The sequence below is a fragment of the Tachysurus vachellii genome, chromosome 6, assembly GCF_030014155.1.
Source record: "Tachysurus vachellii isolate PV-2020 chromosome 6, HZAU_Pvac_v1, whole genome shotgun sequence".
Taxonomy (NCBI): domain Eukaryota; kingdom Metazoa; phylum Chordata; class Actinopteri; order Siluriformes; family Bagridae; genus Tachysurus; species Tachysurus vachellii.
Genome location: NC_083465.1, coordinates 6,183,463 through 6,205,734, shown reverse-complemented (window position 1 = coordinate 6,205,734; position 22,272 = coordinate 6,183,463). Strand labels below are relative to the sequence as shown.

Sequence of the window (22,272 nt, the reverse complement as noted above, 5' to 3'; positions counted from 1 at the left end):
GCACCCGTGGTCCAGCATTCGGTTACGATGAGCTCAAAGCGGCAAAAAATGCTTCACTCCTTTTTTATAAAAATGTCAAGCAGTGTAAGTTGGCATATGGTATCCGAATTGTGTTGCACAATGTTTAGTAACTCTTTTGTTTTAACAAGTGTGTTATCAAACACTTCAAATAAGAATAAAGATAATGTTGAACTGAGATTTTACAGCATGTTTAACTCTGCCAATTCTACATAATATCAAGTATGTCACTGTATGTACACGACAGAGACGAGGACGACGAATAGTGACATTAAAAGATGTCATTTTAATAATCAGACCAGATTAAACTGGCCACGATCCATTTTTCTTAATTTTCTAATTATTGTACATGGACATCACTAATAACGTCTCTGCTGTCGACCAAAACATCTCTGAGTGTGAAAAGAAGAAAAAACTGTGTCTATTGAAGAGTTAGTTACCACCATGTATTAACGCACACACACTCACACACACACAAACACAACCTCAAATGAAATATTCACTAGCATAGTGCACTAGATAACAAGGGCTAAGTGATGATGTAGACTAGTAAAGTGTCATTTCTAATATTTTAGTAAACATAAAGTAAAGAAAAGTTTCACAGAAGAAATCAATCAAATGAATCAAATTCATTTTTGCTGGTCAATTTGCTCTTTTTGTTTGTATTTTTTGCATTAAAAGCGTATGCAAACAAGGCTTCTTTTTATATAAATAAATACATGTGTATTCTCAGTATTCTAGCTTGGGATGAATGTAATGAATAGAATTAAAATTAAAATAATGATTTAACTGTAATGTAATTGTTTCTCAAAGAAAATATCATGCACTGTTTTCATCATTTGTTTTCATTATGCAAGCTAACATTATATGAATTATGACAATTTGAGGAAATGTTTCTTCAACGTGTCAATATTTATGTTGTGTTTTGAACGTACAAAAAAATGAAGTATTATTTGAATGTGCAAGTATCCATTACTGTGTGCCATGTACTGTGCATACACAAAATACAATTTGAAATATGTAAACAATATACTCTTAGTACCATTATAAGGACATCTTTGTACTTTATACTCAAAAGGGTACACATTACTACCTTAGAGTACCAATGTGTACCTTAATGTACAACTATAAATTCTTGGGGTTAAATAAGGTACAAAGATGTCCTTTTAAGGGTACTGTCCCAGTGGCAAGCAGTTCTATTTCTTTCTTTCTTTCTGTTTTATAATCATAAATAATCATAACGCATATAAAGCATGATTAAAAATAAAACCTGTCATTTGCACAAGGGTTAACTGAAAAAAAAAACAGATAACACTAGACATTTCGTCCCCCCCACTTTTTAAATGATGCTTTAGACATACCAGTGAGCTTAATCATTAATGTTTGGGTCTCCATTGTTTGAAAGCCAATGCTGACATTTGAAATCACCAAAACAAACACGCCCCTAACCCAAATGGGTCCCACCCCTGTATTGATAGCTCCGCCCACACATACATGCGTAACCCAGGCAACTAATGGAAAGAAATGTGTCTATCATAGCTGAAGGGAAGAACAATACGATTGCAGATAAACAAACAAGCAAAAATGACACACAAGCATAATCATGTAAAGGACGGCATATTTTAGTTCTGTGTAACAAAGTAAAACCAACGTTACTCACCTATCGAGAAGGAAAAAAGCGCCTCGGCGTCTTAAGTAAAGTTGGTCACATATTCACAGATTGGAGTTTCCCGAGTCAATAACTCCTGAGCTAAACGCTGTTACTACACAAAACACGGTTGTAGCTGCGTCTCTACATTACTACGATAGAAAAGAGGTGTTATTTGTGTAATAACAGCGTTTAGCTCAGGAGTTATTGACTCAGGAAACTCCAATCTGTGAATATGAGGCCAACTTCCTGCTCCTTCAGTTCTCTCCAGCGCTGGAAAGCTGATCCTATATTAACACGGTCCTGCTTCTTGCCTTATCGTAAGCCTTTCTTCGCTTTCTTTCTGTTTTTATCCTCCATTTCAATGTTAAAACCGCTTTCTGCTAATGTCACACATGCACACTGAACACTCTCTCTGCCGCATATTGACAAGCCCCGTCCCTTTCTGCTTATTGGCTACACGTTTGTTTTGATTTTTGTTTATTATTCAGCCCGACTCAGTTTTCTGAAGCATTTCTCAAAAATCGGAGACCCTACCTTTAAGTTCTGTTTAAGTTTGTTTCATTTTAATGTACAAATTTTTTGTTATTATATGCTAAATGTGATTTATTGTACTTTGATGCATGTAAACTAATGTTGACAATAAAATAACCGTCAAAAATTACACAATAATAGTTTTCATGAAACATTTTGTAACTGAAAACTGACAATGCATAATAGGCAAATGAGTGAAGAGCAAATACAGCAAATCTCCATGGGACTAAAAAGCTTATTTGTAAGTGCTGTAATAGTTTAGCAAAAAGTGACTCATTGAATTTACCTGAAGCAAATCATTTCTATAAAACACAATTATTGGCAAAAACTAAACTGCAAAGTAAACTATTTTTATTGAGGCAGAACTAAATGATTTTGATTCATTCAGTACATCTTTAATGAATTCCACAGAAGGGAAAATAGCTCAGTCTTAAATCCTGAAGCTGTGAGCCAAGCTAAAGTTAAAGATTTCATTTTACTATTTAATACTTGACTGCATTTAATACTTTTTTTACTTTAATGTTAGTTTTTTTTAGTTGGATACTACCACTTTTAACTAAATTCTTGTTTTGTCTTACAGTACAGTATGTGTGATATGAAGGCCACCATTTAGGACTTTTTCTTGGACACTGTGACCATGCAAGATGCTTTCCATATGATTGGAATTGTTCCAGACTGCGGCTCAGACTGAACGGTTTCTGTAGAATTCCATACAGTTATTCAGACCACAGCTTCTAAAACTTAGTTTTAATGTCATCCAGTCCTGCAGCTTTGCTCAATCTGAGTTTCTCCAGCTCCTTCTTAACCTGCACATTTGCCCACGCAAGGCTGACCCCAGTTGATTTGTAGCTACTCTAGATGAAAAGCCTTTAGGTCATTTAGCTCTCTCAACACATCACATGAGTTTTTCTGCTTCACTTTGTCCAGCTTGGTCTTATACTTCTCCTTGACCTTTTTAAATCTTTCCTTCAAGCTCTGTTTGGACCCACTTTATTTCATCTGTGTCCCCTACTCTGAAAGCTGTTGGTTCTGGTAGACTAATCGTTTATCGCTGTTTCTCAAGATGGTGAATTACGAGCATGGAAAATCAATATCTCACAAGTTTACTGGTCAACAGTAAAACTGTCTGGATATTTCCATATATATGCCTTGGAACCTTTAGTAAATTATGCCACCTAATTCATGTTGACACCCGGATTTAAGTCTTACCCATTTTAGGGTGGACTCATTACGTCATTACTACGTATAGGGCATGAGAAACAGCCCATGAGAGAACATTAGGAGCTGCTGCTGTATGACAGGCCTTTGTACTAAGCTCCACCTTCAGTCTTCTGAAATAAATCATTTTCCTGCGTGGGCCATTCAGGTTATGCAGATCGCCTGCATGTATCACATGCACTGCCAAATATTCCTGGAGTAGAAGCGTCTGACATAGGATCTTTAACAGCATCTAGAAAGCTAGAAATCACATGCTTGTAAGCCAAAAAAGAAGAGAAAATGCAGACTACAGAAAGAAATAACATTTGTATAGACAATAGAGATTTACATTAAAATGAAATAAAAAATTATTGTATATTGCATAAATATTGCTAAAAGAAAAGACAATAGTTAAAAAACATACTGATAAGATAATTCACTTCAAATTTGCTTAAAAATAACAACGTAGCTTCCATCGTCTTTATTAACAGAACTTGATGAAGTACATAGCATCTATTTCCATCCATTTCCATAATCCATTTTATGTATTTCTTTTAATTGCACACTGGATTTATCTGTGCACACACTTTAATGAACCCAGTAGATACCTGGTCAAAGCCAGGAAATCATTTTAAACTCAACTGAAATACCAATTACCTTTTTAGATTGACCAACAATATAACAAAAGGCTATTCTCTGATAAATTATAAGCTGTTCCATCGATTTGTTCCTTTTTAGATTTAGACAATTGTGGAGCTCACAGCTTCATTTCGATTAATGGAATTATTACTGCACCTCGGCACTGAGGATAAGACAGATAATGACAGGGTAGTGAGAGCCACATTAGGATAGATAAAAATACTTTGCAGCTTTCAGGATCTCTATTATGTCTTCTCCTACTCACCTTATATCTGAAATGGAGGAAATGCTAATTTTCCTGTCTTGTTTAGCCTGTTAATCCTGGAAGATTAATCACTTATGGCTATTTTAAAATGCTGAATTACAAGCACAGGAAATCTATGTCACAAGCTTACTTGCTAACGGTGAAGCTGTAAGTGACAGTATATTTTCATATGTGGTGCTGACATGACTGAGTACTTTCAGTAAATTATGCCCCTTAGGCATGTAGACACACTGGTTTCTCAGTTTGAGTGCTGGCACCAATAGACGTTATAATAGTTTAATGCTAGTTGGTTGTGTGTGATTGACTGAGTATTGGTCAATTATTCAGTCTGAGGTCTAGAATGTCAGTAAGCCAAAAAGCTGTCCAGGCACTAGTGGCGTTTGGATTTAACTGCTTATTAGGCTACAGCAATGGCATTTGTGTCAATCAACTTGCCTTCTTATATGAATTTAGAAACCTGGTGATCTACTTCACCCCACTGCTATGTCGGCGTTGCTCTATATTCCTCTGTAATTCCGTGATCTTCAGCATGCTCTGATTGTAAACTATTAACCCTCTCTACAAGGAGGACTCATTACCTAAATTTATTAAATTAGAAGCAGCCCACGAGATAATATAAGTGGCTGCTACTCTATAACAGGACGTTTTATTGAGTAATTATATAAAGAACTCAGGAGGTTCTTTGTGCTAAAACTTAATGACCAGGATAAAGCAGTTAAAGACGATGTATGTATGTATGTATGTATGTATGTATGTATGTATGTATGTATGTATGTATGAATGAATGAATAGTTATGTATGTATGTACGTATGAATGAATGAATGAATGAATGAATGAATGAATGAAGTTGGTGACTTAAGTCCAAAACATATATCAATATTTTCCAGAATTTGGTTGATCGAGTCAATTTTCGAGTTGGGCCACCTATATAGACTATAATCTCAGTCAACTGTGACAGCCTCTTGGCTTAATGCTAAGGCTAAATAACTAATAAAATTGTTCTGCTCAAACAAAATCAATGGTCATGAGCTATGACAGCAATAGTGTCATATATTTCTGTATTTAATATTGACCTGCAACTGTGGTATTAAATCCTCATATTTTATAATCCTCACCTGTTTACTTCATACTTTAGTTGTGGAATAGCCTGGCAAAGCACTTCACCACAATGTTGCTTGATTATATAATATTACAAAAACAGTGACATCACAATGACACTTTAACAATGACATCATTATTTATGGCACAGATATACCTATAGCAATATTAGCAATAATCAATGGATACTTCACATTACTGAATCCACTTTCCAATAAGTCAGCAAGGCGAAAACTGGAAAGAGGATATGTCATGTGTCATAGTCGACCTTGAGGCTGCTTAAGGTCAGTCTTGAATACAGATTTTTTGAAAACATTTTTCTAAGAAAATGTTTGTATTTCCAAACTTTCTACAAGCTTATTTTACTATTACCTTGTAACCATCGCACCATACATTTAAGAAGTTAAGAATGTTGCTACATTTCCTTCAGCAACTATATTTTCCTTCAGCATAAAATAGTTAAGACCATAAATGTCATGGCATTTTTTTTTCTTTGTCACCTATGTCAAAAGTAAAGGCATTTTCTATTGTGGTTTCCTATACATAGAAAATGCCTTTATTTTTGACATAGGTGATATTTGGGACAGAAAAAAAAATGCAATGGCATTTAAAATTGAAATAACATCTAAATGTTTTAAAATAAATTCTATATGAAATTGGTAAATATTTTTAGATGTCTTTTTAACACATTATTGTTATTATTATTCATTCATTCATTCATCTTCTACCGCTTATCCGAACTACCTCGGGTCACGGGGAGCCTGTGCCTATCTCAGGCGTCATCGGGCATCAAGGCAGGATACACCCTGGACGGAGTGCCAACCCATCGCAGGGCACACACACACACACTCTCATTCACTAACGCAATCACACACTACGGACAATTTTCCAGAGATGCCAATCAACCTACCATGCATGTCTTTGGACCGGGGGAGGAAACCGGAGTACCCGGAGGAAACCCCCGAGGCACGGGGAGAACATGCAAACTCCACACACACAAGGCGGAGGCGGAAATCGAACCCCCAACCCTGGAGGTGTGAGGCGAACATGTTAACCACTAAGCCACCGTGCCCCCCTATTATTATTATTATTATTATTATTATTAGTAGTAGTAGTAGTAGTAGTAGTAGTAGTAGTAGTAGTAGTAGTATAGAATTGTAGAGGGAAGAGAATGTTTAGTAAAGAATGTTCTATGGAAAATCACACTGGTCTCTGGTCTCTGATTTCCTTGCCACTGCTGCCTGAGTCACCTCAGACTTGCTCATTGGGGATAAACACATATACATACATACATACATACATACACACATACACACATACATACACACTGTGAACTATATATATTTAGAATTTTTATTATATTAATTCTTTATATTACTCCTTATGTTTATCTTTTGTTCTATGTTTATGTTCTGTAAAGCTGCTTTGAGACAAAGTCCATTGTAAAAAGCGCTATACAAATAAACTTGAATTGAACTGAATTGAATTCTCGTGCGCGTAATGGCGCGCTCCTTCCGCGCAATTGGTTACCATGAAATCTCCTCGAGCGCGTCACGGCGACGTTTAAAGCACCTCGCGAGCGCGCTTTCGCTCTTCATTCACTCACCTGCCTCGCGATGGTGTAACACTGCCACACGGCATGGCGGCGGCCACCGTCACTTCCAGCTGCCGCGACTGTTCCACGTCCAATTCCACTGCGAGCTCCGCGCACCTGCGCCTCGACGAGGACGACGAACTTTTGCACTACATTTGGAGTGAATATTTACATCCGAAGCAGTATGAATGGGTCTTGATAGTAGGATACGTCATTGTGTTCCTGTGCTCGCTGGTCGGTAACGCTTTAGGTAAGTTTACAAATAAAACCTTCTGATCTCATCTAAAGACAGGAACCAGGGTAGGTTTAGTGGTCTAGCGGTTGCCAGATTTGATCTGATGTTTTTCATTTAATCTTGGATTAAACTGTGGACTTGATTAAACCTAAAGTTGATTAAATGGTTAAATTCAATTTTAAAACTATTCACAGTGGCTTTATTCCCATAATCTGAACCCATTGAAGATGTTCTCTGTGTACAGTCACTCGAAATCCTACTACACAACTCTACACACTGATGTATAGTGCTGTGTGTATAGGGTTTGGTGTGTGTTTGTGTGTGTGTGTATACTGTAGGGTTTGGTGTGTGTGTGTGTATGTGTGTGTGTGTATTGAGTTTGATTGTGTGTGCGAATATTTGTGTGTGTGTGTGAATATTTGTGTGTGTGTGTGATTGTGTGTGTGTGTGTGTGTGTGTAGGGTTTGGTGTGTGTATAGGGTTTGGTGTGTGTATAGGGTTTGGTGTGTGTATAGGGTTTGGTGTGTGTATAGGGTTTGGTGTGTGTGTGTGTGAAGATTGGACTACTGTGAGGAATTGTTATAGTATTATTCCAGATGATGATCTTCAGTCTGCATTGCACTGATTCGTTGTTGTCATTCTGCTACAAAGCTCCCTGTACAAACTTGATTATAGGTCTTGTACCACTGAGGTGGAAGAGTGGGATGCGTTTAATTTTGCATTTATATAAATATCTTAGGCTGTTTGCCTTTGTTTATTAAATCTCCACCTGATACAGATCTTTATTAATGTGGACTTTCTGTATTTTAAGATCATGGGCATTGGAATATAGAATTAGAATTATTACAAGCACCATAAAAATGTGTCAGGGTCCAAATACTAACTACATTATACGTATTTGATTTTTAAAGGGTTGTTCATGATATTTCTTCTTAATAGTTTAAAAGGCAGAAGAAATGTTGCCAAATGCCTTTACATTGTCCTTAAATAAAATATACTGTAATGGAAAACATTATAAAATAACATTTAGTTGACATATGATGGTGCAGAATTTGTCATTAGATCATATTTTATCTCTTTCAGAGAAACTGCAGATGAGTAATTCACTACAACATGTAATTTGTTGAATCTTGTATATATAAATATAATATAATAAATGCAAATACCATCTGTGAAAAAATGTCATGCAATTATCATTGTACATGCAACTTAAAATGCAGTTTATTGCTTTATTGCCTTATTTGGCAGATTGCAGCACATTACTCTGATTGCAGCACCATTCATGTTATTCATTTAGTTTATTTACAAATCAGTTACTGGGCTCTTGTTATAAATATATTATTAAGTCCTAAGGGTGTTGCTATAATTATCTCAAACGAACTGTCTCCGTGTGGCTTTGACAGATTCTCTTTTATCAGCCTGCTTCTTTAAGGCAGAGTCAAGGATGCACAATGAGTAGCAGCAGCACATAAATTACCATGTAACTGATATGCAGATCATATACAGCTGCTGTGAATGGGTTTATGGAATACATAATGGACTTGAATATTGTGACATGGATTTTTTTGAAGGCAAACAGAACGTCCTGTTTAAATACATTCATTCATTCATTCATTCAATAATTTTCTACCCCTTATCCAAACTTTTCGGGTCACGGGGAGCCTGTGCCTATCTCAGGCGTCATCGGGCATCGAGGCAGGATACACCCTGGACGGAGTGCCAACCCATCGCAGGGCATGCACACACACACTCTCATTCACTAACGCAATCACACACTACGGACAATTTTCCAGAGATGCCAATCAACCTACCATGCATGTCTTTGGACCGGGGGAGGAAACCGGAGTACCCGGAGGAAACCCCCGAGGCACGGGGAGAACATGCAAACTCCACACACACAAGGCGGAGGCGGAAATCGAACCCCCAACCCTGGAGGTGTGAGGCGAACGTGCTAACCACTAAGCCACCGTGCCCCCCTATTATTATTATTATTATTATTATTATTATTATTATTAGTAGTAGTAGTAGTAGTAGTAGTAGTAGTAGTATAGAATTGTAGAGGGAAGAGAATGTTTAGTAAAGAATGTTCTATGGAAAATCACACTGGTCTCTGGTCTCTGATTTCCTTGCCCCGGAGGAAACCCCCGAGGCACAGGGAGAACATGCAAACTCCACACACACAAGGCGGAGGTGGGAATCAAACCCCCAACCCTGGAGGTGTGAGGCGAATGTGCTAACCACTAAGCCACCGTGCCCCCTGTTTGAATACATGTTTTAGATTAATACTGTATGTCCAAGTTCAGAGATACAAAAAAAAAAAGCATGAGGGTGTGTCCCAATTATAACAGCCATGAGCCTCCCATGAAAAGTCTGGGTTGAATGCATCATGTGATCAAGTCTCTGTCTAAGACGTATAAGAGTGTTCTTGATGGGATGTCGTGATTGTGTGCAATTTCTCCACTCTTGCCTGTTCATGGTTTCTATAGACAGTATATCAAGGTGTCCAGTATGGGGAGCTAGAGATAACGTCCTTGTTATTTGCAGATGATGTTCTCTTGGCATCTAAAGAGGACACCTCCAAATCAGCACTTCTAGTCAAAGGCCAATGTTGTTTTCTAGAAAAGAAAGTGGGATTCTTCAGGTCAGGTGAGGCACCTCGCCACTTCTGAGGTGTCTGGATGAGGTCAGCGTGGGCAGTAGCAGATCAGTACCACTCCCTTTATGTCATTGTTCTCATCTATAATCATGAGGTATGGGTTGTGACCAATATAATAAGGTGATGAATGTTGGCATAAATATAGGAAGCACAAATTGTTAATCCTAATGTCATTGTGCTTACTCTTGATGATAAGTTGAAGTGGTTTTGATATTTAACAAGGATGTCCATGGACAGCTCTCACTACATCAGGAAGGTCACTTGGTTGTGACTTCATAGCCCCAGGAATGAACTTCCACTAGAGTGATTATACCAAACAGTTGGCTTGGGAAGAACAGGAGAGCTTTAAGAGGATTTGGGGATTAAACCTACAACCTTTTTATCAGTAGTCCAACACCTTAACCACTGAGTTACCTACTTCCCCAAATAAATTTATGTAATCACTATCAAATACGGCTGGCATGTAAATGCTGTTACATCATGGTGGACTACTAGGGCATTTTTACGAAATGTCAGCATGATCGGAGATGAACACAACTGGAGCCCTTTGTTGATATGAACTATCAAAGAAAAAGGGTCACGATGATACTAGCTCTAGCTGTCCACCCTCTGTCCACTTTCAGCATAATGTGAATCTCTCTCACTCTCACTCTCACTCATTTTCTACCGCTTATCCGATCTACCTCGGGTCACGGGGAGGTACTGAATGTTGTACGACCCAAATCCAAAGCAGAGTGACAAGACATTCTGTCCATATTGCTGCACTTTAAAGAAAAGCATTAAAACTGCCTTGTCATATACTATGAGACCTAGAGTGCCATCCCAACATAACAGAGTCCCACAAATCAAAGTGATGGAGGAAAATGTGGAGTTACTCTCTTTGATTTAGATTTGTATCCACATTTCCCATAGCTACAGCCTTTTTGTCTTGTCTCATTTGACTGCAGGAACACTGCTAGTATCCAATAAACAGATCTCTACCACCTATGTGAAGTACCTTCGAATGGTGATGACCATTTTCCATTCCGTTCTATGATTCAACTGAGGTCCAAGAAATTCACGAAAATGTGATTACTTTCAAGTGCACTTCTATGCATTCCAGAAATGTCTTGGACCTCAGCTGAATCATAGAGCGGAATGCATTAAAGTGGTTGACTGAAACATGACATGCTTTCTATAAGCATCATTAGTGTACGGTTAATATTTTTATTTCGATGAATTAAACAATAGAAAAAATCTCATCATAATTGTGGCATGTGCAAAAGTTTAGACACCCTACTAGGGAACACCCCCTTTGGCAGACATCACAGCATTCAAATGCTTTTTGTGTGTCAGAGTTTTTCAGAATTTTTTAACCATTCAGTCTTACAGAACGTTTTTAAAGCTTGCTGTGCAAGTTGATAATCTACCTAAATATATACTGTGGTGCAATTGCAAAAGCCTTAGTTTGCAGTCCTTGAAGTAGTCCAAGCTTTGTTTTGGATTATTCTCAATCTCTTATCAGCTTAAGTTTCTTTACACACATTATCCCATGTGTTTCCAAAATTTGCTGATTTATTAGATTTCCATTTATACTTCATTAGTCTGCATGTCTTGTTTACAAAATACTTTTGTTTTTTTTATATGTAAGATGTTAGTGTTTGTGATGAGGTGACAGATAATGCTTCCTTCTGATGATGACTCTTCCATGCAAATCATGTTTGTGCAAGCAACACTTCACAGTAGCATTGGTGCACCACCTCTCCTTGTACTGCAATCCCAAATGACAATTTGTCAGCTTCTTAATGAGCTGCATCTTTGCCCAGATAACTGCCAAAAAATATTCATGTGCAAAATGACAGGCAACTCACTCAATAAAAACACAAAATAGTCATGCGGTTGCAAAGTCTCCGAAAGATATTAACATTGCAGTCTGATTCAAATATTCATTTGCATGTGAATTACATTTATTTCGTACGTCTACTTCAATGTATTTCATACATATACTTCATACACCACTGAGAAAAATATTTATGAGTTAGATAAGAAAATAATCAAGTTCAAGTGTTTACATGGCTAAAGGTTTTTTTATAGGATTATTTCAGCTCTGCAGATTGAGCTCAGTCAAATTGATCAAGGTGTTTATATTAAGGCTTTTCAATCCAACTGAGCTTTCAGTCAGATTAATAGCATTATTAAGTCGCATATAAAGGTACTAACTGTCATCACGTATGTTGGTTAATTTGTTGAATATTATCTTAACTAATTATTTATTTACTTACTTAATTATCTGGATGAGTTGCTGATGCCTGATCAGCTGATTGGATAATTGCAATAATGAACAATGTTCCTACTGATGAATAATGAACAAGGTTCTTATTCAATTGCCTGATGACTGCATGTACTGTATGTATTATATCTTGTGCTTGAATATTCTTTGATAAGTTATCTATTGCAATCCATTCATTCATTCATTCATTTTCTACCGCTTATCCGAACTACCTCGGGTCACGGGGAGCCTGTGACTATCTCAGGCGTCATCGGGCATCAAGGCAAGATACACCCTGGACGGAGTGCCAACCCATCGCAGGGCACACACACACACTCATTTGCTCACATTGTGTGTATATGTGTATGAAAATGTACAGCTGTAGCATTGGTGCGCTCTTCCTGACTTTACCGACTAAAAAGCACACAAAGCTAGAATTTTTGTATTTTGTAAACAAACTACTACATATAGGTAATATGCTGTTTTATTATTACTACACAATATAGCATTAATTTACTAATTTACAGTGTTAATACCTGCAAACTGTGTTGAGCTAGAAATAATGCTATGTTCCTATGCTATGTTCCTGTAATGCAATCATTCAGTAAAGAATCCGTCATTATACAACAGCTAGTTCCAGTCGTAATTTGGATTGGACCAGTGGTTAGTCTGTGTGTTGGCTTCTTTAGGAACTATTTTTATTGACAGAGAAAAAGGAAGCAAATTGAATCGTTGAAAATGAAACAATTTTCCCGTAAAAAACAAATCTGTTGTGATATATTTTAAATATGTTGTGAGTACCTGATGCATTATGCCTGCAGACTCTTGTTTATGTCTTTTTGCTTAATAAATCATTTTTTTTCTTTTTCATTTTCTTTTTTTTTTTAATGCCTGTCTACTTCTAATCTGATATCTGCATATTTAAACCTTTGTATGTTTTTTTAAATGAGGTGATTGTGAATTTTAGGCTCTGAGCATTGACCACACATACAGTATATATTCGGATTTGTAGTATATTTCTATTCAATATTCAACCTTTTAATATATTACGTTAAAGGAAATTAGAAGAAATAAGAATAGCCTGAATTCAATAGACCTTCAGTGTGTGCATGTCTTCAATAAAGCGCACCTTTTCAACATAGAAAAAAAACATGAAATGAAATCTCTAAGTGATATTTAATTATATGTCCTTATGAAAAATGCCTCTGTGGTGCTTTGCTATGCGCTTGTTCTTATGGGAAATGAGAAGAGCTCATTAGATGGCATATTAGCTCCTCTTCATAGCTGTCTTTTGTTCACTGACAGTTTTTTTTGCAAATAAATTAATCCTAAAGGTGTTCAGAGAAGACTATCGAGGAGGATCAAGTTCTTCCAACTTAAACAAACCATGTCTTCATGGAGCCACTTTGTGCACATGGGTACTTTCATTCTTTGGCCCCTTAGGCCCACTGCAGGGAAATTGCAATGCTATAGACATTCTATACTATAAAATTGTGTGCTTTCTGAATATATTCAAGTAGAGCTATATTTGTGTTTATGCATGGCATTATATCAATCGAGTTTTATATTGGCCAATAAAATTGTAGAGAAGGAAATGGAAGATGCACATAAGGTGACGCACATACGAATCAGTAGTCATGTCCCTGCTAGTTCATCGGTCATTGTGTCAATGTGCTACCAAAAATTGATTTACACCAAAGATGAATAGAAGGCAGGCAAAGCAATCAAGCATGTCCTTTCCTAAAGATTTCATGGCACATAATGGATTTCTGTCTTGCATTCACGCCACTTTGGTTCAGTAAGCTATGGTCATATTTTGCGCTGTCTTTACTGTCACTTATGAGCAAGCACTGAACAAAATAGCCCTATCATCAGCATCAAGTGAAAAATAAAACGTGATCTTTTCTTCAGTTTGTTTTGCAGTGTGGAAAAACCATCATATGCGCACAGTGACCAACTACTTCATTGTGAACCTGTCCTTTGCTGACATCCTGGTCACTATTACTTGCCTTCCCGCCAGTCTCGTAGTGGACATCACAGAAACATGGTTCTTCGGAGAGACACTCTGTCGGATTTTACCTTATTTACAGGTTAGTATACGGGGAAGCAAGCAAGTAAACCAGAAGGGGATGAACAGAATAATTGCACCATGTGAATAAGATTTGAATAAGAGAGCAAGTCAGCGGCAAATACACAAGTGCATCATATTATAACAGAAGCCAAATTGTAGCAGTACTTTTTATTTTTAAAGCAGTGTCATTCTACAGAATTTGTTCAAGACAAAAAAAATTTAAAAAAATGAAATCTTCGGTTTAAATGACCAGTACTAGAATATCCAAGGAAATGAGAACATGAAAATCATTATTAATCTAAATGGGTACTAATATTTTATTTATGTTTTGAAGCCATTTTTATTTCAAGTTTACCTTCATGCATATCAGTACATATGCAGAGCTGTTATTCTGTATTCTGCTATTCTGTATAATTTTGTAAGTTCTGTAGTAATACTAATGATTAAAATGCAATAAACCACTCCAGGGAACGTTGGATACAAACCACGGGATGCTTTACTTTAGGGCTTGTTAAATCCTGAAACTGCTAATACATTCAATTACCTATGAAACGTAATTAGTGTTGATTGCAAATATGTTTCTCAAATCCCAGGAAAGGTTAACAGAATCTGTGAGTGCTGAAGGGCTTATCTTCCAGTGGAGGATATGGTGCATCGTGCAATACACAGGGGCCTTACTGATTTTCTACCTGAAAGCTCCAAAGGGTTTAACAGCAGAAATTCCTGTAGCCAGTGCTGTGCAATCAGCTGGGACTCGGCGATAATTGCAGTACTTCAGTTTCTTTCAGCTTCATGTTTTTGTTTTTTTCTGCAGGCACATATCAGGGAGAAATTGGGAATATAGCAGGTATTTACAATTACTGAGCATCATTATCCCTGCAGTGTTGAATTTCATTATTTCTCTTGGCCTGAACATTATCCAATTCCCCTACAGCAATTCACCTTTGCCAATGGGACTGCCAGCGGGAGTCCAGTGACTCTTCATTGTCATTGTTTATTGTCTTATTTTATTCTTGTTGTACTTGTGGTCATTGGTTCGAATCCCAGGTCCACCAAGTTGCCACTGCAGGGCCCCTGAGCAAGGCCCTTAACCCTTAATTGCTCAGGTGTATAAACTGAAAAATGTAAGTCACTCTGGATAAGAGTGTCTGCTAAATGCTGTAAATGTAAATGTACTTACGGCATCATTAGGAGTTTTTAGGTTTCCATTCTGACAAACTGAGTGACCAGCAGAGTGCATTTGTTTTAATTTATCAAATTGATTAAAAATCAATTGACAAACTCAAAAAACTGCAATTATCAATATCTCTACTTCAGCAAAAAATGTCTTTCCATGAGACAAGAAAAATGGCAGATATAACATATATGGTTAAATTGTGGCGTGTCTGTATTTAAATTAGCATTTGAACAATTTGTATTAGTTAATCCTCACATCTGCATTTGATGTGTATGCTCTTGGAACCCAGTTGTTTCTGCATAAAAACTTATAAGGAATTAATTGTAACCTTCTGTTTATAGAATGATGTTAAATAACAAAAAAAAGAGAAAAAAAAATGTTGTGCTTGACTGCAATATATAGCAAACAAGGACAACTGCATAAGGAAGGCTTCATACTAAATAGCATCTGTGGAGGTCATGTTTTGGTTTGGTTTTGTCGTTTCATTGTATAAATACTGATACGACTCGCAGCCAATTTGCTAAAGAGCTGATGAGATGAGACGTGAGCTAAAGTGTTCTCTAGTGCAATTTCAAAACACTAGCAACAAATATTCTTCATATATTCCCCCTACAGAGACCAATGACAGCTATGACAAGCTAGTGTTGAATGCTGTATATTAAAAGGTTTTGGGGTTTTTTTTGCTTCTTTTAGATAAGACCCCTGAGGAACTTTTTTTATGGTGTAGTCGAGCATGGATCCTTTAAACTCCAAAGCAAGAGCTGCCACTTTCCCCATGAGCTTTAAATGCATGTTTATCATTTTAAACAGAAGCATGGAGTGACCTTGTTGTCAATTCAGAAATATGAATAACCTCCTACTTTACATTTTTTACCAGTAAAGAGTAGCTTGGAGAATAGCTGGAGCAGGTTGAGCCATGCTTTCATGATGGTAGCATGGAGAATCGTGTATGATGCATATATCTGACCAAAAATATCCATTAACCTTTTCATATTTTGAATATTTTGTTAGTTTATTTATTCATTTTGGCTCTGTTAGTTTATTTATTCGTTCATCTCTGGAACACTGGTCACTTGGTTGAAATACAGTCAATTTAGCATACAGTAGCTATACACTAGAACCATTAGCTCCAAAGGAAAACACCTTAATGGTATGAAACAAAAGGACGTTACTGTAACAACTTAACAGTTCCTTGTCAGAACAAACATACAGTAATAAAGTTTACCTTTGTTTCTTTCTGTCATCATGTATTTCTTATATTTTGTTTGTTCCAGACAATCTCTGTGTCTGTATCAGTGCTGACCCTCAGTTGCATTGCCCAGGATCGGTGGTATGCTATCTGCCACCCTCTAAAGTTCAAGAGCACTGCGAAGCGAGCCCGCAGGAGCATCATCCTGATCTGGTTGGTGTCTTGCGTGATCATGATTCCTCAGGCTGTTGTTATGGAGTGTACCAGCCTTCTGCCTGAGCTGCTTCCTGAGCTCACCAACAAGACGGTCCTCTTTACTGTGTGTGACGAACACTGGGGAGGTGAGAGAGCAATCACTCAGAAGTCATGTTTACTGTCACATACATAAAGAGTGGTTTAATCGTCTTATATACAGTGAAACTGTCAATTGTGCTGCAATAAATTGAGTGAAATAATAGTAAATGTATGCAGTCATAAGTGTGCAGCGATATAGTGTGAAGTACAAGGTGTCTGACACCAGTGCTATCCATCCATCAGCATCCAGTGTAGGGGTAAGTGATAATGGTAAAGTTCAGCACATGAAAGGTAGATTAGAGAGGGTTGTGTTAGTGGTGTTATTGGATTGAGAAGGACTGCAAGAAAAGGTTGCTGATGCTACGATACCGTCAGCCTGAGAACAGTCCGTGTCTCTGGCGGCTAGAGTCTCCAGAGGTCTCAGTGCTTTCCTCATACTCCTCCTCCTGCTTTTTTGAGTTTGACAAATGGATAGCTTCCTGCTTCCTTAGCCTTAAATGGATGAAAGATACGTTTTCCTCTTGGATAAACCTAGGAGGTCACATTTAACATCCTCTAAGGAAAATGTAGTGATGAATTAGACTTGCTGAAAATGCTAATTAATCTAGTGACAAATGAGCTATAATCGGTTAAGGCAGGTTTCGATTAAGATATATGGGGTCTTAAACCGATCACTCTGTAAATAAAGAAAGCTCCTAAAAGTTGAAATGAAATGGTTTTGGATTTTGTAGATTCTGCGAGCGGCATTAATTAACGTTTAGAATTTTTGTGTTCAGAAGCAGGACAATAACAACAAATAAATAATAACAAGAAGAACAAAAGAAGGAACAAAAAAACACAAAGGGAATCATCATGACTCGATCTCGACTGTTTTTAAACAGAAGAATTTATCTGAAATTCCTGTTATCGTTTAATTACTTTTTGTTTCTTTATATTCGTTCATGTCTGGCCTTCGAACTGATGTTCAAATGAACATCAAGGCATGACTAGGTGTGATTTCATTTAATGTATTATTTTAATTGAATGTACACGTGGTACATTTTTACTAACTATATTAAATACCTACATAGAATTTAGAATGATTTTTCTAGTGTGTGTGTGTGTGTGTGTGTGTGTGTGTGTGTGTGTGTGTGTGTGTGTGTGTGTGTGTGTGTGTGTGTGTGTGTGTGTGTGTGTGTGTGTGGTCCTTATCAATTCACACATAAAAGAGCTGCTGGATTTAACAGATTTTTAAACTTGCTATTTTATTTCAAACTTGTTATTTTGTCACACGTGTGTGTGTGTGTGTGTGTGTGTGTGTGTGTGTGTGTGGTCCTTATCAATTCACACATAAAAGAGCTGCTGGATTTAACAGATTTTTAAACTTGCTATTTTATTTCAAACTTGTTATTTTGTCACACGTGTGTGTGTGTGTGTGTGGTCCTTATCAATTCACACATAAAAGAGCTGCTGGATTTAACAGATTTTTAAACTTGCTATTTTATTTCAAACTTGTTATTTTGTCACGTGTGTGTGTGTGTGTGTGTGTGGTCCTTATCAATTCACACATAAAAGAGCTGCTGGATTTAACAGATTTTTAAACTTTTTATTTTATTTCAAACTTGTTATTTTGTCACACGTGTGTGTGTGTGTGTGTGTGTGTGTGTGTGTGCGCGTGTGTGTGTGTGCGCGTGTGTGTGTTGGTTGCTCTCTTGACAGATGAAATCTACCCCAAGGTCTACCACACCTGCTTCTTTATTGTTACCTATTTTGCCCCTTTGTGCCTGATGGTCCTGGCATATATCCAGATCTGTCAGAAACTCTGGTGTCAGCAGGTAAAACATGTCTAACCAACTTCTAAAACTTTCATCATAAGCCAAATCTTAATGAGAATCATAGTCAAATCTAATGCTATCAACTGTTTAGTATTCATATTAAAAAAGGCATGTGAGATCTTGAGATCTTGCTTTTTTAGTTCTAGTGACTTTTTAACTTCAGACACTAGAACAGTATTTAAAATGGATCCTTCTGCAGATAAAACCGATCTATATTATCATCATATTTTTGTGTAATGTAATGTAATGTCTGATAAGATTCCAGGGACTTCGTCAGTGGTGCAGAGAAAGTGGAAATCCCTGCAGTGTTCAGCTCAGGCTGCGGGCCCTGGTGAGTCGGTCAAGATCAGGACCAGCGCGGTGTCGGCTGAGATCAAGCAAATGAAATCTCGACGGAAAACAGCACGCATGCTGATGGTGGTGCTCTTCGTCTTTGCCATCTGTTATCTGCCCATCAGCATCCTTAATATCATGAAAAGGTACTTTTTCTTCATTTGACTGTTATACTGTGAGTAAAATCAAATCTGGAATAAATATATATGTACAGATTATATCACGGTTCTCTGAAATGATCTTGTAGTGCCAATAAAGATTAAGTTTGACGCAGATTTCTGTTATATTGTTCTATAATTTCTCACATCTAGAGTGTTTGGTGCTTTCAAGAACACAAATAACAGAGAGACGGTGTATGCCTGGTTCACCTTTTCCCACTGGCTTATATACGCTAACAGTGCAGCCAATCCCATCATCTACAATTTCCTCAGCGGTGAGTATCTGAGCTAATGCTCTTAACAGCCTCTGTACGAGACATTATCTCCATCTGCTGGACACATCAAGGCTTTGCTGGATCCATACATCCATACCACTGTACATCACTGTCAGCTCTTCATGAAAAAAGTCTTCAAATCTTTTAAATGGCTATTGTTCTCCAATAATATGTGTTCCCATTCACTCTCCAGCAGCTCTTAATTATTATTTAATCAGCATGCTTAATATTCTTAACACACACACACACGCGCGCACACACACACACACACAAACACACAAACACACAAACACACACACACGCTCATTCATACCAATGGCAGTTCTTAATCCAATTAGAAATATAAATTAGCAACACATACTTTAGCAAGTATCTTTTATCTTTTTTTTTTTTTTGGAAGCTCTAGCTATGAGAGACCTGCAGTTGTACTGGCACTCATCTCATTGAAATTTGGTTAGCTTCCACGAATATTCCTACAATATAAATAAAAAATAATGATAATAAAAAATCAAAACAAGGCAATTATTTATTCCTGCTTTTGGTGCATATGTATGATGACTGTAGCTATGATACTGTAAACCTAGCTGTGTAATGTTAATCACAGCACCATGAACTGTAATTGTTCATTGGTAATTGTAGGAAAATTTGTAGATGAAACAATCCTAGAAATATGGAATTTTCTTAAGGTTTCGGTAGTTTTTATACTCTAGCTCTAAGACCTACTAGAATAAAAACCTTTATATTGTCACATATACATTACAGCAGAGTGAAATTCTTTGTTGTTGTAAATGTTAATGTAAACTTGATATATTACTGATGTGAAAGTCAACATTTCTGTTCCACTTTTAGGGATAAGTTATAATAAGTTAAACAGTCGATTCCCCAATTCATGCCCATAGCACTCAGAGTGCAGTTGGAAGATTCTTTTTCATGTGACGGTCCATTGGGATTGTTTTAAAGTCATCACACAAGCTTGCAATATTCATTCCCTACACTGCCTAGCTTGCTTGTGATGCTGAGAGATATTTGCACCACATGATAGTTTTGTGCTTTGGTGCATTACATTCAAACAGTATTCACTCACATGGATGGGAGCATTTAGAGACAAAAAACCATCACCCTTGGTATTCAGGATCAACATTAGAAATGAGGAAAATGCATTGCGGATTTTTCTTATAATTGTTCTCTTCAAACAGGTAAATTTCGCGAGGAGTTTAAAGCAGCCTTTACCTGCCACTATACAGGTCGAGGGGAAAAGAAAGAGAGGGTGAGGACCAAGATGAGCACCGACAGTCATAAATCCCTGTCCACACAAGTGAGTCATTTTGACAATGTCTCACGAATCTCAGACCAGGTCATGTAGCACGGATCTGCAAGGGTTGGTCTTCACAGCATTCCACTTCATTACTGATTTATAGGACAAAGCAAAGACAGGTTCAGACTTACTCGATTGATATGCATCGAAGGTTTCAACGGAGGCTTCAGATTATCACCCACACAGATGGAAAATGACATTCTGCCTCGAATAGGAGACCAAGGATTATTTTTCTCCATGATAACTATGCCTTTCATACAGAAATCTGGTAAAAGCGCAATCTGGTAATGGATTCATACTTTTCACATGCCATTTTGTTTATATCTCATGATGAGAGTTGCTAAAAATGCAATAGTGTATATTTGCCGTTGTACAGTATTACCTGCTGTATAGCGCAGGAGCAGCATGTCTGTACTGTGGATGAATTTGCAAAAAACATGTACTACAAACATTCTGATCAGCAGTCCCATTCTTTGAGTGTTTTTTAATAAATAAATTGTTCCATAAATGAATAAAATAATATGAAAACTCTCAAATAACCTTATTTTGTTTCAGTGAGATAGAGATTGCTCTCTGCATTGTGTGCGGTGGTTTTTAAGTCTTTGCACAAGCTTGTATTATTCATTTTTTCACCCTGTCTCGCTTGCTTATCATGTGGAGAGATATTTGCACCAGATGCTATAGCTATTTGCCGAGGCACATGTAGGGATCAGAGGGCAATCAGAGAAAAACTAGTTGCAGATTTGAGGATCTTTGTTCTGCTTTAGTGGACCTCTTAATTATGAACACTTTTAAATGGTAGGGCGTTCAATTGCTTTCGTAGCAGTGCTTTGTTGTTAGAACTTCTTTCATGTGCTTTTTGAGTTCTTGCTGCTAACCTTAACGTAATTACCTTAACGTAAATGCACTCATGCGGTACGTCAACAGCAAACTAAAATGTACAGTATGAAGATACTTTGTTGTCATTGCTCCTCCTTTTTTTATCTGTTTTAAATGTCTGAATTTAATTAGTGGTGTTTTGTTTTGATTGCTTACAGTGGAAAATAACTTATAAATATTGTCAGCAGTGCATAATCTATGTTTATTTATATAGTTCGTTATATCGCAAAGGTCAAATTACATTTAGTAAAGATGCAAAAATAATTTTGCATTATTCTGTTGTATCCGATGTATCTGCAATCTGCATTTCTCTTTATTCTGCCTGTCTATGTATATGAATTTTATATCAGATTTCATTGATTACAAAGATGTTTGACTAAAATGTCTTTTCAATATGTTTCTCTAAATCCTAATAAATTTGTTTTAAAGGTCAAAGATATGGTGTGTGATTTCTAATGTTATAAAGAGAGGGCATATTTGAGTTGATTTTGCAGAGCATCCTGAATTCATAATTAATCAAAGTAATTCAGCACTGAGGGGCAAATTTTAATGAGCGATCGACTGAAATTTTAAAAGACTACACAACAGTACAACTACAACAGTATTAACTGTGAGGGATGTGGTAGACTAGTGG

General features: G+C 37.0%; 1 protein-coding gene across 1 annotated transcript; it reads left to right on the top strand.

Annotated features, from left to right (window-relative positions):
* The first annotated feature begins 6,999 nt into the window (after positions 1-6,999).
* Positions 7,000-21,863, top strand: hcrtr2 (hypocretin (orexin) receptor 2). The gene is made up of 7 exons (XM_060871338.1): positions 7,000-7,244; positions 14,045-14,223; positions 16,656-16,911; positions 18,563-18,678; positions 18,937-19,157; positions 19,323-19,444; positions 20,641-21,863. The coding sequence occupies exons 1-7, from the start codon at positions 7,040-7,042 to the stop codon at positions 20,805-20,807; spliced, it is 1,266 nt and encodes a 421-aa protein (XP_060727321.1). The 5' UTR covers positions 7,000-7,039; the 3' UTR covers positions 20,808-21,863.
* Positions 21,864-22,272: the final 409 nt, after the last annotated feature.